The 17,897-nt window shown below is 34.3% G+C and overlaps 2 protein-coding genes across 6 annotated transcripts in view; one reads left to right on the top strand and one right to left on the bottom strand.

The window, feature by feature from the left end:
* Positions 1–17,897, bottom strand: part of PSMD1 (proteasome 26S subunit, non-ATPase 1) — an 83,288-nt gene that overhangs the window by 38,178 nt on the left and 27,213 nt on the right. The gene's annotated exons all lie outside the window — the stretch shown is intronic.
* HTR2B (5-hydroxytryptamine receptor 2B) lies at positions 158–17,816 on the top strand. 4 transcript variants are annotated; one of them, XM_070292280.1, is made up of 5 exons: positions 158–499; positions 1,212–1,355; positions 2,366–2,973; positions 10,973–11,173; positions 14,926–17,816. In XM_070292280.1, the coding sequence occupies exons 3-5, from the start codon at positions 2,451–2,453 to the stop codon at positions 15,816–15,818; spliced, it is 1,617 nt and encodes a 538-aa protein (XP_070148381.1). In that variant the 5' UTR covers positions 158–499; positions 1,212–1,355; positions 2,366–2,450; the 3' UTR covers positions 15,819–17,816. The 4 variants fall into 4 exon arrangements, with proteins under 4 accessions (XP_070148381.1, XP_069434708.1, XP_069434710.1 ...); XM_069578607.1 differs by having other exon boundaries at positions 259–499; positions 2,727–2,973; XM_069578609.1 differs by having other exon boundaries at positions 274–499; positions 2,642–2,973.

Below are 17,897 nucleotides of genomic sequence, written 5' to 3'. Positions count from 1 at the left end.
TTATTAGTGAATATTTTTTTTCTAAAATAAGTTTGAGTTAAAATAAAGCAGCAAATATTGAATAAAATCTTAAGTGCTCAGTAGAACTGAACAAAATATTTTCTGGTAACTTTCACACAAGCTGCTGCTGCTGCTGCTGCTAAGTCGCTTCAGTCGTGTCCGACTCTGTGTGACCCCAGAGACGGCAGCCCACCAGGCTCCCCCGTCCCTGAGATTCTCCAAGCAAGAACACTGGAGTGGGTTGCCATTTCCTTCTCCAATGCATGAAAGTGAAAAGTGAAAGTGAAGTCGCCCAGTCCTGTCCAAGGAACATAAATTTGAAACGGCATAAATGCTACTGCCAACAGAGAAGTAAGTAAATAACTTAAAAATATGAGTGATCTATGATGATCTTTTATTTTTTTTCTGTGTAGCATGCGGGATCTTTAGTTCCCCAACCAGGGATCGGACCTGCACTCCCTGCATTGAAACCACGGACTCTTAACCACTGGACCAACAGGCAAGTCCCCTATTACATAATCTTTTAAAGGGAAGCTTTGAAAATGCCGAAGTTCTAGTACGAAGCTAGTCTTTTAGTTTAAGGATGCTTAGATAGCATAGCTGTTAAGACTTCTATGCTAATTTTCTAAAATAAGGCAGAAATATATTTTCATTACCTATCATATACTTTTCCCAATATATCCATAGGGGGTAAGGAAAAAAAAAAAAAACTGCCAAGAGTCAACTGCCAAATTCATCTTTTTAAAAATAAGCAATGAAAACATCTCTTCTAAAACTTATATATGCATGTAGAATTCAAACCTTCCTGTGTTCTTCTATATAAGGTTGTAATCAGAGCAAATTAATTATGTTCGGCAACAAAGGCATGAAAGCTGCATAAGAAACATGTTTCACTGGTAGAAATTAAAACTCTGGAAATCACTTTAAGGCTCACTGGGCAGAATCTCCACAGAATTAAAGCTCCAGTATCTCTAGGCTGTATCTTATTTTTTCTCAATTAGGAAAAACAGCCTAGGGTTAACTGTAAACAAAATTATCTTAAGCTATAATGACAGAGTTTATCACAGTCCCCCAAATTAAAGACAGCTCTTAAGAATATAACTTGAATAAGGATCATGAATTGGTTCAACATATTTAACTGGTGATTTTATGAATTATAATGAATGCTGCTACTCTCTAAAAATGAAACAACCTCCTTGGCACGCTTACAGCTACACAACACATTTGTATGATTTCAAGCACCAGTGCTGGAGGCTCAGAATAAGTCAACGGGAGGAGGACTCCCACCACAGCAGCAAGCAGGTCTCCTGAGTAGATCAGATGACATGCTTAGCAGAGTAACCCACAAATAAGAGGTAAGTACCCAATAGATAAACATAGGGTTAATCTACAGGCTTTTCCTTTTCTTTCTTCAAAAACTGCTACCATAATTTTTTATTTCTATTCAGTGCTTTAAAAACCAAAATGAAAAATTTACAAATGTTAAAGGGAAGATTTTAATGTGGGATTTGCAAGGCTTTATGAAAAAATGATTTAATCTTCCTCCTAGCCTTCCCTCCTTGCCTCAGAAACTGGGAAGGCTAAGAAAAAAGAAATTACTACTTAAAAAAATAACTGGTTCAAACGGCATAAAGTGATAAATTCGGAAAATATCTGTGCAGCAACAGATATTTTCTTTGAAAGATGAAACAAGTAAAAACAATTTTTTGGATCCTAGGAATACTTTCTCCTCTTCTTTCAAACTATAAAGGAGTTCTAGAAACCCCAGTTTTTTAGAATGAGTTATAAAAATGTTTTATAAAAATGGCATTTATATGAGTATTAAAATAAACTTGATCAGACCAAATCTAATTACAAATAAGGATTCCTATGCTGGTAAATCATGGTGGGCCGGGGGGGGGGGGGGGGGTTAGGGGGCTTGGAGTGTTTCTAGGTAGAAGGCCAGTGTGTATGAAAAGTTCTGTTTGTTGTTTGGATGTTTCTAATCTTCTGTACATATTATAAAGTAAAGGTAAAATAACAATCAAGGGTCAGGAAACACCCTAGGTTTTCATTATACCACTGAAAAAAGTAACGTATCTCCCACTTCATTAATTGGAACATACTAGGCATATATATGATTATAAGAACTGGCTGTATTGTCACAAATGCACAAGAGACCTATGGAGAAGGAAGAGACTGCTAATAAATTCAACTGCTTTTTAAAACTGGGTTTTATTAAGAAATAAAGAAAATAATGCAATTGATATATTTTATATTTAGGGCAAACTCTCTGGCATTCAAATTCAAACTCGACTCTGCCACAACAAGAAAAAAAAAAAAGGGAGAGAGAGAAACCAAAAAATAGTCTTTTTTTTCCCCACAGCTATCAGTTTCTTTCACTAAGCCTTCCGAAACCTGAGCCTCTGCAGAATACTAACCACTCGGGCCTCACCTACAGACATGGACAGATGTATGTACACTTTCATTTTATAGAACTTGAAATTCTCTTTTTAAGGAAGGAGTCAACTTTGGCCTTGAGTGTTTGGCATGGGTACAAAGCCTTAAAAAAGCAGATGACCAGCTTAGCTACTGACCATGCTGATCAGTGTCCGGAATCAGATCAAATCAAAGAAAAACAGCGAATGGCTTTCTCTTTTAGAATATTCGAGCAACACACAAGTCCTGGGCATGTTTTGCAGAGCTCATTTGACCACTTAATCTCTTCTAACTGGTCTGGATTACAGACAGAATCGATACCAGAGAAAATGAAACAGACTGGTGAGGAACAGGGAAATAAGCCGCGCTGGGCAGCTCTTCTGATACTCACGGTGATAATACCCACAATTGGTGGCAACATCCTTGTTATTCTGGCTGTTTCACTGGAGAAAAAGTTGCAGTATGCTACCAATTATTTCCTAATGTCCCTGGCAGTGGCCGACTTGCTGGTTGGATTGTTTGTGATGCCGATTGCCCTCTTAACAATAATGTTTGGTAAGTATTTCACTTTGTTCCTGCCATCGAACCACAGAACTATGATATACTATTAGAGAAATGGATACTCATTCAGGGTTTACATATGAATTTGGACTATTTAAAGATACAGGGAGTAAGCAGTCCCTCATTTTTCATCATTTTCTAAGGTTGATAATCAGTTTTAAAGAGCAAAAAATAATTTCTTAAACAATTCTATTCCCTCTCAGTCACCTAAAACAATCATTAAGAAGTCATCCAAGTTAGCAATATTCATATATTCTGACTGTATTACCTAAAACTTATTGTGAAGAACAGATGACTCTATACTTTATCCCATTACTAGCACTTCTTTTTCTTGATAAAGCAACAGCTAGAACACTATTGTGACAGTTAATGTGCTGGGTTAAATATTAATAATAATATCTCTGAATCACTAAATGCCAATATAAATCTCTAAACTCAAATTTCAATTGGAATTATTCTGAAAAGTCTTGCTATAGCTCTTTATAGTTTGTGTACTTAAACTAAAGTGTTACACATGTGTTGTGTTAACAAAAAATTATGTTTAGTTGCTGAAGGAATGGTCTGGCTCAGAAAATCCCAAGAGATTATCCATCTGTTTAATTTTTACGATTTCTGACCATTCATGTCCTTGATGTATGTTAGAAGAATAAGACCTGTAAGTTATTAAAATAAATGACCAACTCTGAGTTATTACAATAATTTAAAACATAATTAGAACTAAAATTTTAGTTTGTCATAATAAAAAAGAAAATGATATTAAAATGATGCAAGTAGTTTATGATTCATGCATAACATCTCTAGTTATATAATTTGGGTAAATACAATTCTGATGATGGATTATGAAGGCTCTCAAGAATCAGCATTAAGAGGGTATATAACTTATTTAATGCTTGACATAAATTGATAGTCCATTCATTAATTGCTGAAGAAGATGATTATTTATAGCAAATAGAGCTTTTTAGAATTGCTTATATGGTGAAGATAAAAATATTTCAGGTTATAGAAGTAAAATTTGTTAACTAGAATTAGATTGCATATTTGATTGTATTCAGGTTAAATGTTACATGTTTATAATTATAGAAAGGTATCTAATATTAATACCTCAAATACAATCAGATGGTGACAAGCTAAAACTTCCCATTCTTAGCTAGGTGTTAAATTCTTTGGCGAGACAAATAGTAATGTCTTTTCTGCTTTAAAAGACTCTCTCATCATTAGTATTCGCTATCTATCCCCTCTCTTGTAAGTTTGTAAAAATCTAGTGCAACACACAATCATGGAAAATTACTGAGAAATCTACTCTATAGGAGAGCCTAAACAATCTTAATTCTGAATAAAGTTTAAAAGAAGTAAATGAGGATTATGTAGGAACATTTATGCATATTTTATAAAGATTGTACAGGCACCAACTCAAATTCTTATCTCCATGTGCACAATAGTTTAATGTGTGAAGTTACTCTTTAAATTGTGCTTTGTTAGGCATACAGAAAATGTTAAAATGCCCATCCCAACTACAACAAAATGTAATTGACATGTTATGTTGAATAAATGAGATTGAAATGTATTTTAACTTTAAAATCCATGAGTTCATAAATATCAATCATCTATTAGTATTTGCAAAATACTGTTGTAGATACTTAACCAACAGTTAGACAGTTTAAGGAATCTTAAAAGGCAAAGTTTCATGACATTAAAGAAAGCTGATAAACAAAATACAAAAGCAGGTAACAGTGATAATCCCATGTATTTCACAGGAAAACAGCACGCATACAGCAGCTGAAAACTAAGTTTATATTTAAATATTTGGGGCCCAAGATATTCTTAGCTATAAGAGCAGAAAATCCAACATATTTTAACATACAATATGTAGAACATTTTCCTATCTATGTTTAAAAAATTATTATATATATACACTTTTAACTTCATTTTGTTCTTTCAAATGTAAATTTTTAATTACAAAATAAACTTTCATAGCCCCAAATATTTCTGCTATCAGTAATTAAGCTGCATAGAAAGGTTAGTAGATTTTTAAAAATAAGCTAAACTGGGAACCACTATTTAAAATATTACTGCATTAATTCATTATTGAAAACATTCTACTTCTATGAGAAAGTGCATGTTGCCCTCTTAAAAGCTTTCAAAAGGATACATTCATAAACTTGGAACTTCATATATTATAAATGGGGACCTGAGTTCAAATACTGTGAGTTTTTAAATAGCCTTTCATGTGTTAACTAAATCAATGCATTTATAAGAATTTCTGTAACTTTAAAATGCAGGGGTAGATTTTGTGCATTTTTCTTTCATTACAGGAAAAATCTTCAGAATTTCTGAAGTCTGTACAAACAAAAGTATCCCTGGTTATGGAAATTTAAAAAAATTAACTACCACTATTAGTGATAGGAGTTATTTCAGTTATCTTAGGAAAATTTAAAGAAAGTAACACTGAAACTTTATATTCTAACAAAATTAAATTAAAAAAAAAAAAGGACAGCACTGACAATTTTAAAGTGGCTTTTACACTGAGTAACATTTTATCTAACCAATAGTTTGTATATTTGATTATATATTTGAATTTCTATTTTACCAAGATTATAATGACTGATATAACACCGTTTTTCAAATAAATTGTGGCTACATTAACTTTTCTGTCACTTCTTCCTCCTTGGGAGCATTGGACTTAACCTTTACTTTCTAGATTTTTCACTGTCTTGTCTATAATTCTTAAAAACCATGATTACAAATTAGTGGCTTATAATATAAGGCTTGAAGATGCTGAGGTTAGACATATTTGAGTAGAACTCAAAGGAAAAAAAGAGCATCATATGCCAGTATAAAAAAGACAGGTTATTCACAGTTTAAGAATGTCTCTGAACTTTTTCTTCTCCCATTAAACAAATTATTTAAAATGTAAAGGGAGACATTTGGTCATCCACTGGTCATTACTGGCTTCTTTATAACAAATTTAAAACAATGTTTCATAATCTGTAAATTGAAACAGTATCTGCGGTATGCTGAAAGTGGGCATATAAAATGGCTGAAATATGGGGGTTCATTTGAAGCAAGATACCATATGCTTTGAATCCTGGTTCTCTTGTATTCGCTTAGGCAAGTCACTTAACAACATATCAGAACTCAAGCACCCTGTGTGTAAAATGGCTATGCTAAATCTTCCACTGCCACTATCTTGCAAAATTTTCAAGTAGGTCCCAGCATGTATTATATACTAATAATTGGCAAGTATTTGTACAACATGCAAAGGGTTTATATACTTAAATACAATATTTAGTTTAGATGTTTGACCAGAGATGAAATAAACATATAGCAGTAAAAGAGAAAAAAATCAGTTATTCATTTATACAGTGAAAAAACAAGGGAACAAAGCAATTAAAGGCACTTCTTTCTGAAAAATGGAAATTAAAAAAAAACAATGTAAAATTTTCACAAGTTTTAAATCACTTGAAATATTAATAACACTATATTATACATTTAACCCCATGATCCTTCATATGCTCAAATGCAGTGAAAAAACAATAACAAAAACAAAGAAGCTTTGTAATAAAAATTTAAGCACTGCTCTAGCTGTCTTTTCCAGAAGATAAATATAGAAACATAAGAATTTCTGAGATTAAAGAAAAAAACATACTTGAAAACTATGTCCTTTTTGGACGTTAGGGCAATTTAGGACTTGTCCTGCTCCAGTATCAAGAACTATGTACATCAATGAACAGAGTCCCCTTGGAATGGCTTTAAAATAGTCTTTAAATCCTCAAGAGGGAAATCTTTTATGTCATTCAGAGATTAATGTCAATTACTTTCCAAACTAACAGCATAACTCAGCTTTTCAAACTAAAAACTTGCCACAAGGATAAGCAGGTTTCAGATGAAAATTAGTCTATGTCATCAAGAAGCCAAGTTTGTGGTTTAAAAATTCAGGTTTCTATACCAGTTTAAAAGAAAGCCAAACAAACAAACAACTCACCCAAAAGAAAACAAAACAAAAAAGGCATGGCAATGCACATAGGTTATTTATACTTCTTAGCCATATTCGATATAGTTAAAATTCAACTTTAGTAAAAGGCATACTTTCATGACAAATTTAGTTAAAAGTTGAACAGTTAAACATGTTCTCATGCCCTTTTTACAAAGTAGAGTTTTCATTTTAATCGGATGTGTTTTGCTACCACAGGCAGGAAGACAAACACTGAACAAACACTGATTTTATACTGATGATATGGCTCATTGTTTATAAGTGGGAGGGTTTTAATGGCTGGATTAGTTGGCTAGTTTCTGCCAAACAATAAGAACTAACATTTATTGGGTGCTTTCTGCATGCCAGATGTTGTTCTAAACACTTTACATGTATCACTGTATTTAATCCTCAAAGCAGCTCTATAAAATGGTATTATTATCATCCTCATTTTACAAGAGAGGACACAGGAATAAATAAATGATATGATCTGAACCTAGGAGAACTAATTCTAGAATTCACACTCTTAACCTCTTTTACTCTGCTTTCTCAAATGAAATGAGAAACTGTATCAACCAAAACTGTTTTATTTGGCAAGCAGGCAACATTTTTATCTTAAATAACTTGATCTAACAGGAGGGCCATAGAATTTTATCTAGGGACAAGGCAGAACCCAATATTGTTTAAAAGTTATATTTCATATTAAATGATACATATTATATAATTTAAATGTTTTCTTTCTTCTGTAATAGTTTTTATTAAAAAAATAAAGCCTCAGGAATTAATTTAGTTTAAGTATCTGATAACTTATTTCCCTTAGATTCTTAGATACACTTTTCTGTTTATGTAAATCTTAACTTCCATTTTAAATAATACATTATATTCTTATGGAAATGTTAGACATAATATAACAAATAAATAAAATTATAAATCTTTAAAACCTTTTCTGGTTACTCTGAGTAATAACAAACTTTCCTGACCTCGAGCCTGTCAAATTAATACTAACTGAGAAGACAATTTTAGAATGAAAATATCTGTACTAGGAAAAGTCCTTTTATAAACTGAGAACATCTAGAGCTGTTTTTAACTTGCATAAATTATTATGTTACATGAATTCTACTTAGGCAATTATTTTGGCTTTGTATAAAAGATTTCTTTAATTTAACCCAATCATCTATTACATTTGTTAGTTTCATAAAAACAGCGTACTCACTAGTATCTCATGAAACCTGGAATCATAAAGGTTAAACAAAAAGATCTATCACTCTTAATCCTAAATCTCAGTCTCTTTCTTTCTTAAAGAAAATTCTCTATCATGCTTCAACATTTCTACTGTAATTGATTAAGAATTGCACTGACTAAAGCAATAACATTCTAATGATCTGCATTAATTTTAGTAACCCCTTTCTGCTCCAAAATTGTAGAGTCATTTTGCTGGAAAACAAAGCTAACAAGGCTTCACAGGCTTAGCTAAAAGCAACACTAAAGAGCTCTCCCTCTTAGTTCACAATTAGAAGTATGTAGGTCAAACAGTTTAATTCCAGAGATATGTACTTTTAATATGAGTTCTGTTGTGGCCTGCTGCTCACGGCTACTAGATTTCTGACCAGAATTTTCCAGACGTTAACTGAAAAGAACACAATCCAAAATTAGAATAGCTAAATAGGCAAGTGTAAATTATTAGCAACCCATTTAAAAGATGATAGAGAGCAGGCATTTTACAAGAGGAAGCCTAAGACATAAGACCTTAATTTTCTGCCTTTTAAAATCTTTAACTATGATCAGAATCTCTGGCTGTAGCTCTAGATTCGAGTATTTTTCTGTTTGCTGCTCAGTTCTAAACCTGAACTTCAGGACAGTTTAAAATGCAGCCTCACTTTAAGTAGTTTCCACTGCAAAACTATCTCAGACATACATGATTCTTTTCGCTCTATTTAGGCCATTAATTTCCTTAAGCTCAGGTCAAAGAATACACTGCTGCCTTTGACTGTTCAAGGTCCTTTCCCGCTAGTTAAAAAGAAAACTGAACACCACGGCTAAGAGGGAGAAAATCTAACTGATTAGATTCTTCCTAAACACAAGTATCTCTGCCATATTTTATTTCTTTTGTTTATTTTGAGCAGTCTCCCATTAAGTTTTTTTATGAGGAATTCTGAGCGTCTATCCTTTGTCAGCAAACTCAATAAAAAACCTTTTCAAGAAAGCAGTGCTTCTCAAACACTAATCTGCATACAAATCACCTAAGGTATTTCCTTCACCTGCAGTCTGATGCAGCAGGTAGGGATGAGGCCCAAGAGCCTGCAGTTCTAAAAAGTTCCCAGGTGATGCTGATCCTTGCAGATCTGAAGAGCATATCTTGAGTAGCAAGGTCCTAAAGAACACTTCCAATTAACATTTTACATTTTAGTAAAATTTTAATAAATGCTCCCTCTCACATTTAAAGACTTCACTGTACCTGATTTTACCCATCTGCAAAATCAGTGTCCCTTCCAGCTCAGTGACTAAATTTTATCATCTCCATCCCTTATCCCCACCCCAATTCAATGAAGTAGGAAAAGCCTGATTAAAGTAATTTACTTAAAAGTCTGAATTACTCCCTCCATCTGATGCTTTAAAGCCTTTTTAAAGAATCTGCTGAAGATGGAACCAAGTACAAAGGAATCATTTATTCTTTTTCAATTAAAAAAAAAATCTCATACTGATTTAAAAAATATTTTAATAGTCCTGTTAGGAATGCTACATACTAACTGTGGAAGCAGAAGGTACCAATGGGAGCATCTGTCCGGTCTGCTAGCTTTTTTGGTGAAATATCCAAGTATTTTTCACTGAGATCCTATTTGATTCTTAAAAAAAAAAAAAAAAAAAAATCAAGTCTATCTAAAACATCTTTCCCTAAATTATAGTCTTTTTTTTTGGCGGGGTGGGGGTGGGTTGGGGTCTGGAATACTAACCTCTCTCCACCCCTCAGGCTTCCTATGGCATTTGTTCTACACAGAAGCAATGTGCTTTTGTAGAAAGTTCTAAAATTTGTGTTTATAAAATGGATTCTAACTGAAATACTCTAGGGCAAATGCTATAATAAATTTTAGTTGTTTTAAAACTGCAAAAAAATATAGTAGTGAGTATATATGTACAATATATAGTCTATCAAATTCATATATGTATGGATACTCTTCTAAGTAAGTTTATTAGAAAACTACATAGAATATTCAATAGCATACCCTAAACCTGAAATTTTTAAAAAAATTTAATATTCTAAAGTGTTTAAGACTGTATAGGTATCAGATATAGAATAAATGCTTTTTAAATAATAGTTTGTTAAATAAATTAATTACCATGCCTAATAATGAGATGTTCTTTTTAAACCAAAAATCTGTATTATATCTCAAGTGCTTAGAGTGAAGGAAGGGTAACAATCCACTTTTCTCTGGAATAACCTACAGCCATTCCTTTCGCAAACTTTATTTCAGAACTATTTCTGTCAAAAGGAAAACTCAAGTCATTCCACTTAGTTATTTCACCAAATTAGAGTTTGCTATAAGCAAGGCTCATACTGCTGCTGCTAGTTAATGCCAGAAATGAGCCCAAATCCCAGGCCTGAACTGCCATGCTAATATTCTTTATGCCACATTACACTGCTTCCTCTATCTGGCAAAAGGTGCGTGTTTGTTTTTTTTAAACAGCAGATTAAAAATAAATTTTATCAGAATAGCAAAATTAAGCTGTAACACTATATACATTTTTTAAATATTACAAAAGAAACAGACAAAAGAGCAAAGGTCAAAATAATGATAAAAATGCTAAACTGATTTAGAAAGAATTGTAATTACTATACAAAACAAAATCTATTTAAAAGGTACCATCTACAGAAATGTATATATATATCGTCACCTTTATTATCTGAAGTCTTCTTGGAAGTTAAGTCATAAAATTTCAGATGAATATTGAAAAAGGTTAAAAAACATGTATCAGTTAAAAAAGAAACTGCAGGAGAATATGTTTTTGGTTTTTTCTTTCTTTCAGAGGCTACGTGGCCCCTGCCACTTGTTCTATGCCCTGCCTGGTTATTTCTTGATGTTCTTTTTTCTACTGCATCCATCCTGCATCTCTGCGCCATTTCAGTGGATCGTTACATAGCCATCAAAAAGCCAATCCAGGCCAATCAATGTAACTCACGAGCTACAGCATTAATCAAGATTATCGTGGTGTGGTTGATTTCAATAGGTACGTGGGGAATGCCAGGGTGTGGGGTGGGGTATACAGGCCTTTGGTTCCTTTTGGCTAGGAGATTATCAGGCCTGGTAGACAGTGATACAGCAACACAAACTCCTCATAACATTACATTCATCATATAGCTTCTAAACCATCGTATCAGAAAAAGGGTGAAAAAGCAGAAAAGTTCATGGCTTGCTGACATGCAGGAAGACTAAATCTGAAAAAGTTTTCATATTTGTCAACCAATCATTAAGGCCTAGGTAGCATACAGAATCCTGAAATTTTATTAAAGTAACAGCAAAAAATGACACGCATCTTAAATCACACCTAAGAAAATAAATAGGAAATGAGAAAAAAGAATGAAAACATTTTATGTCGCTATCAAAGTTCATTTGGTTACCTTGGAAATTAATATGTATACAGACTAGACACATCAGTGTCTGTTTAAGTGTTTTGAACACGTTTATAATTTTTTTGGCTATACTGCATGGCATGTGAGATCTTAGAACTCCAACCACAGGGACTGAACCTGTACCCCTTGCAGTGGAAGTGTGGAGTCTTAACCACTGGACCTCTAAGGAAGTCCTTCAAAGTGTTTAATTAGAAATGTTAAGAGATACAAATGATGTTCAGAAATAATTTTTGGAAGAAATTATATTTCTTAACTGTTTTATGCCCCGTGCCCATCTTTAATACTCAAAGATAGCTGCTATATTTGAGTATCTGAGCATGATATAAAGCATAAATGGTAACTCAAATCTTTTATAAGTTAGTACCACAAAAACTAACAGATTCACAACAGTTACTATGATCATTAACAGTATGTCCAGTATGTTCACTTCCTCCTAGTAAGGAAAATTCAAAGAGGAAAAAAATCAAGAGAGACTTGAAATAATCGAGAGACTTGAAACACTAGAAAGAAATCAAGTAAAGATGTGACTTCTCTCTCTATTGAGAAAAAAAAAAAGACACTGGGGGTTAGGGAAAAACAAACAAGAAAGCAAAATATTGAAAATGACCTACATATTCTTGGAATAAAGATACCAAGACCAACCCTCTTTTGAAAAGTTTGGAGTTTAAAGTAAGGAGTGTTACTACTTTGGCTTGGGAAGAAATTAAGAGTCAAGGAGAAGTCTATTTATCTGCAAGCAGTGAGAAAAAGCTAACTTTGGGGAAAGAGGCTGATTGATAGAACAAAAGAGGGCCCTAAAAAAGAAGCTACAGAAAGGGCATCAGAGATAATGAGTGACAACTGCCAAAATTTAAAGTGGAGAGAAGGAAAACTGAAGTTATGTCAAAAACCCCCTATCTTTTTGGTAAGCTCAGGGCAATGAGAGAAAAGGAAAGGGAAACGTGTGTGTTGCAGTAGGGTGGAAGCAAGGGGTGGAATGGGGGACAGGGCAAAGGTGGAGGGAAAATAGGAGAAACGGTTCCTTAAGAATTAAAACATTTGAAACTGAAATATATATTCAAGCTAATATAGAGCCTGTTGGTAGAAGCTGTACCTTGATTAAGCCTGGATGACATGAATTTATATTGACAAAACTGATCAAATTATATTATAGAGTGCTTATATGTTAGACACTAAGAATATAAAAATAGGAAAAAGAATCTTTTCACTCAGGAAGATGGTCTAATAGTAAGTACTAAGTACACAGGAAGAAAAGAATAAAACGATGACCTCAGATTTACAGCTTACAAGGGATCTTACAAACCTATTTTTTCCTTCTATAGATGAGAAAAGAAACCTAGAGGTTTTAAAAGGTTGGCTTAAAGACTTATTTAAGCACAAAGGTCAAGATCAATGCCATTTTCAGTTCATCACACTCTATGCTGTAGAACCAATGACAATTTAACAACTTTGTAAAAGAAAAGGTAGATAACGGTGTTAGTTCAGTTTTTAAACTCTGTAATGTGCTGAAAAGAGCTCATTTTCTTCTTCTGGATTTAGTTATCCCAGGTAACACCTGACAACAGTAAGGTTGAAAGGAGAGTAACAGGGTAAGGTGCAAAAAAATACCAGAGAAGACAAAGGTTACTGACCAACAAGTTGATTGAGAAGGTAACATGAGCCTTCATGGGAGTTAACGGAATGTGGGAAAAAGAGAAGGATGAACTGGATAGAGCTCAAGATAACTGTGAAAAGAAGTTCTACAGCAACGAAGAGCAGCAGGACAAGAAAGGGAAATAACCGTTCACGATTTTAGATATGGGATAATTTTAAGAGGACTTATGGATGGCTTCAGGAATGCAAACAAGTAACTGGAGGTGAAGAGTTCAAGAAATATAAACTTGGGTGTTAGAAGAATCATCAATGGGATGAAATTATGGACGATGATAGAATGGAACAGGGGAGAGAAAACTATAGCAAAGGGCTAAAACCATTAAGGAAGACAGACAATATCTCCTGGAGGTTGGTAGAGGATCCAGATAGAGAACAGTATAAATAGCTTACATAGGCTTTGAAAGAGATGTGCTTTTGCGGGGGTGGGGGTGGGGTGGGGAGGAGAACAGTGTAATGGTTACTGGAAGTAATAGGACAGAAGGACCAGCTAAAGTTTTCCGCAAAGGGCAAGAGAGTAAATGTTTTGGTCTTACAGATTCTGTGTGATTTCTGTCAAAACTACTCAGCTCAGTGGCAGTAGAACAAAAGCAGCCACAGACCATATATTAACAACAGGTATGGCTGTGTTCCAACACAATTTTATTTACAAAAATGGAAGGCAGGCCAAATTTGGCTGTTGAGCCACAGTTTGTTGACCCCTAGTGTAGAACAGAAAGTATACAGATCATCTTTCTGGTGGTGTACCTGAGAAAAAGCAGACAAAGCAGCGGCCTTCATTAGAAAGGGATTGAGGAATACATTCTTGTCAAGGTCTCTACGCTACAATAAAAAGGCGATGTAGATGACAGGAATATGTTCAGATTCAGAGAAGTGAATCCTATGATACCTCAAGAATCCTAGATGCGTCTAAAGATCAATTAACTCAGACTTACTTTAAAATATCTGCTGTTTCAAAGGGAAAGGATTAGGGCCAACACTTGTGTTCTCTTCTCTAAAAAGCTATTTCACTAATAAGCAAGATCATATTTAAATACCTACTTCATAATATTTAAAGTGTAAGAAAATTAGCATGAAATATATTTCCTTCATTTCTAATGGAGGAAAATGCAATCTTGAAAATAAATTTCATGATCCACAAACTCTTAAGTAGCATTTAATAAAAAACAATGAACCCTTAGTTTTCCCTAAGAAGTCAGAAAGAAAAAGTTAAAAGACATTCACAAATATCAGAAGATAAACTGTTAAATGAAACTGTGTAACTTCAGAGATTAAATAGGTATCAACTCAGAACAAAGATACTGCATGAATGTATTCTTAAGTCTTTTGAGCTCAATCACATTGGACATTAAGAAAAAAGCAACTTCTCTCCCATATTCCTTTCCTTAACCTGGGATAGCTCAAGAAACAAAAATAGATACTGTGAAGTGGAGAATAAATGAAGACATTCTCTATATCATGGGTACAATATAGTTTTAGGGACGCTTTAGTTATACAACTGAAACCACTAACGAGTCTCTTTAAAAACAGCAGGTTTGCCTACTTAGATTCTGTTTGTCAAATCTTCCATTTATTAAGTGCTTTGATTCTGCCTTGCGGGTACCAGGAATTAACATATACTAATCGTGAAATGTCTGGAAGACAAACTTTAAAAGGATCTAATCAAAGGTCATAACTCAGTTTATCTTGTTTTCCTTAGGCATTGCCCTTCCAGTTCCTATTAAAGGGATAGAAACTGATGTGGCTAACCCAAACAACATCACCTGTGGGCTGACAAAGGATCGTTTTGGCAGTTTCATGCTCTTTGGCTCATTGGCTTCCTTCTTCACACCCCTGGCCATCATGATTGTCACCTACTTTCTCACTATCCATGCTTTACAGAAGAAAGCTTACTTGGTCAAAAACAAGCCACCTCAACGCCTAACATGGTTGACCGTGTCCACAGTTTTCCAAAGGGATGAAACACCTTGCTCATCACCAGAAAAAGTAGCAATGCTGTATGGCTTCCACAAGGACAAAACTCTGCCCAATGCAAGAGCTGACATACTTATGCGAAGAATGTCCACAGTAGGAAAGAAGTCAGTGCAGACCATTTCCAATGAAGAGAGAGCCTCAAAGGTCCTCGGGATTGTATTTTTCCTCTTTTTACTTATGTGGTGCCCCTTTTTTATTACAAATGTAACTTTAGTTTTATGTGACTCGTGCAACCAGATGACTCTCAACATGCTCCTGGAGATATTTGTGTGGATAGGCTATGTTTCCTCAGGGGTGAATCCTCTGGTCTACACTCTCTTCAACAAGACATTCCGGGATGCATTTGGCCGGTACCTCACCTGCAATTACCGAGCCCCCACATCAGTAAAAACCCTTGGAAAATGCTCCAGTAATATCTACTTTCGGAATCCAATGGCAGAGAATTCTATATTTCTTATGAAACATGGAATGCGAAATGGCATTAATCCTGCCATGTACCAGAGCCCAATGAGGCTCCGAGGCTCAACCATTCAGTCTTCATCCATCATTTTACTAGATACACTTCTCCTCACCGAAAATGAAGGTGACAAAACTGAAGAGCAAATCAGTTATGTATAGCAGTAATGGCACAATTTTAATATAATGATGAGTAAGATGATGAAGAAAATATAAATATACCAAGAATTATATAAAGAACATTATATCATGTATCAAAAATCATCTCTTTAAATTAAGAATTCTGTATTAAGATTATCCAATTTTCTTTATTTGGGCAAAATTATTCTACTATTAATAAAAAATCATTTTTGTATAGCTGAAAATTAAAACAATCCAGCAGACTGGTTAAATGTTAAGATAATCAAATGAAATAAAATTATTAAATCAATAAACTTGTGGTTTAGAAAAAAACAATGTCACCATACAAAAAAATAATGCTACCATAAAAATTTATTTAGTTCCTAACTGCATACAAAGCTATGCCAAGAATGAAATAAACAAAACAAACAAGCATTAACCTTGTCTTCAAGGCCTTAAAAGCATAAGGCATAACACAGAACAACAGTGATAAGAGGTCTAAAAAAAAGAGTATAAAATAATGATCACATCTGAAGATAAGCTAAGATTGCCATTTACAGTTTGGCTTAGTTAAATGTGGGCTTCCCTGGTGCTTTCCATGGTAAACAATCTGCCTGCAATGCAGGAGACCCAGGTTCGACCCTGGGTCGGGAGGATCTCCTGGAGAAAGGGATGGCTACCCACTCCAGTATTCCTGCCTGGGGAATTCCACGGACAGAGGAGCCTGGTGGGCTATGACCACGGGGCCACAAAGAGTCGGACATGACTGAGTAAACAACACTGTCACTTTCACTTTCGTTAAATGTAGCCACAATTTTGCACTGATCAGGAAACTGTCTTGATGAGAAGGGGTAGGGAGGAGAGTATCTGGATATCACACCAAAGAACTGGATCTTGGAATTACAGCTGTTTGTTAAATGGCTCATACCAGGCATTTACTGAACAGAGGCCGGTTTACTAGAGGAAGAAAAAGCAAATGAAAACAGTCTTGGGTACATGAACCTTATGTTTCTCAAAGAGCATGTGTAAACTGGAGGCATGGGACTTTAATCCAGGAACCTAAACTTTAATGAATTTGTAAATAAGATCGTGGCTGCCCAAGCTTGCTCAAAGAGTTGGTTGAACTTCTGGCACGTAATTTTTTATTCATCTGTTTGTCATTTTACTTTGCACTGCTAGATGTGGACTAAATCCAATCTGCGTCATTTACTAGTTATTAATAATTTGCGAACTTGCAGCACCTTAGACAAGTTGATTACATTTAATTTTCTTCATCCATGAAGTTTTAGACAAAAGCATTCCTAACATCTTTTCTAGTTTCTACTTCTTATAAGAATCATATTATGAAGGAAACACACACACACCAAAACCCTGAATGGCCTTTCAGAAATAAAAAGCACATAATTCATTAGCTAGATCTGAGTATCCTTGGTAGTAGCCTTGGTGGTAGAGACCTTAGCAAAGCCTTAAAGCAGCTCAGGGAAGACATCTGCTGCTGAAACTGGGAACTGACCACATGTGTGAGCTACAGTAAATACAACAGCAGAAATGAATTTTGTTAATTAGAGATCAAAGCATGGTCAGGTTAAAAAGGGAAAAAAAAAAACCAGTTACTCAATTTCTTGTGTGGCAGAATATACACACGAGGTGACTGAGTTATTTTTGTTTTTATATTGTGTCTAAACTTAGAGCAAAACTAAGGAAAGGTTAGCATCACAGGTTGGCTAGAATGATATGCCAAAGACAAAAGGATGGAAACAGAACTACTCAGCTTCTAATCTGCTTCCATCTTTTGTCTCAAGAGAATGATTTTTAGACCAGAAAAAGTAATGTTAAAACTGATCAAAATGTAAAACAGGTGAAGAGACTGGCTAACTTAAATGGGTTCAAGTCTCTAACCTAAATGAATCACATCCCTGAAATAGAACCTATGAATATAATTATAGAACCATCCCTGACAAATCTGAGGAAAAACAGAAAATGGCAAAGGTACAAAAGAACTTAAGTAGCAAATATCCTAACGTTCAAAAAGAGAAAAAAGGGATGGGAATCAAGAAATTTAAACTGTGGAGTCTGTTGTAGATCTTCTGAAAAAACACGAAATAGCTTAATACAAATAGG

This window comes from Ovis canadensis, chromosome 2 (genome assembly GCF_042477335.2).
Source record: "Ovis canadensis isolate MfBH-ARS-UI-01 breed Bighorn chromosome 2, ARS-UI_OviCan_v2, whole genome shotgun sequence".
In the NCBI taxonomy this organism is placed as follows: domain Eukaryota; kingdom Metazoa; phylum Chordata; class Mammalia; order Artiodactyla; family Bovidae; genus Ovis; species Ovis canadensis.
This window is presented reverse-complemented; position numbering and strand designations above follow the sequence as displayed.

What these genes read in the sequence shown, in the direction of transcription:
- HTR2B (XM_070292280.1), top strand. Translation starts at nt 2,451, where the DNA reads ATGTATGTACACTTTCATTTTATAGAACTTGAAATTCTCTTTTTAAGG. An exon ending in CCTCTTAACAATAATGTTTG is followed by an intron (nt 2,974 to 10,972) that starts GTAAGTATTTCA and finishes TCTTTCTTTCAG; the next exon opens with AGGCTACGTGGCCCCTGCCA. An exon ending in GGTGTGGTTGATTTCAATAG is followed by an intron (nt 11,174 to 14,925) that starts GTACGTGGGGAA and finishes TGTTTTCCTTAG; the next exon opens with GCATTGCCCTTCCAGTTCCT.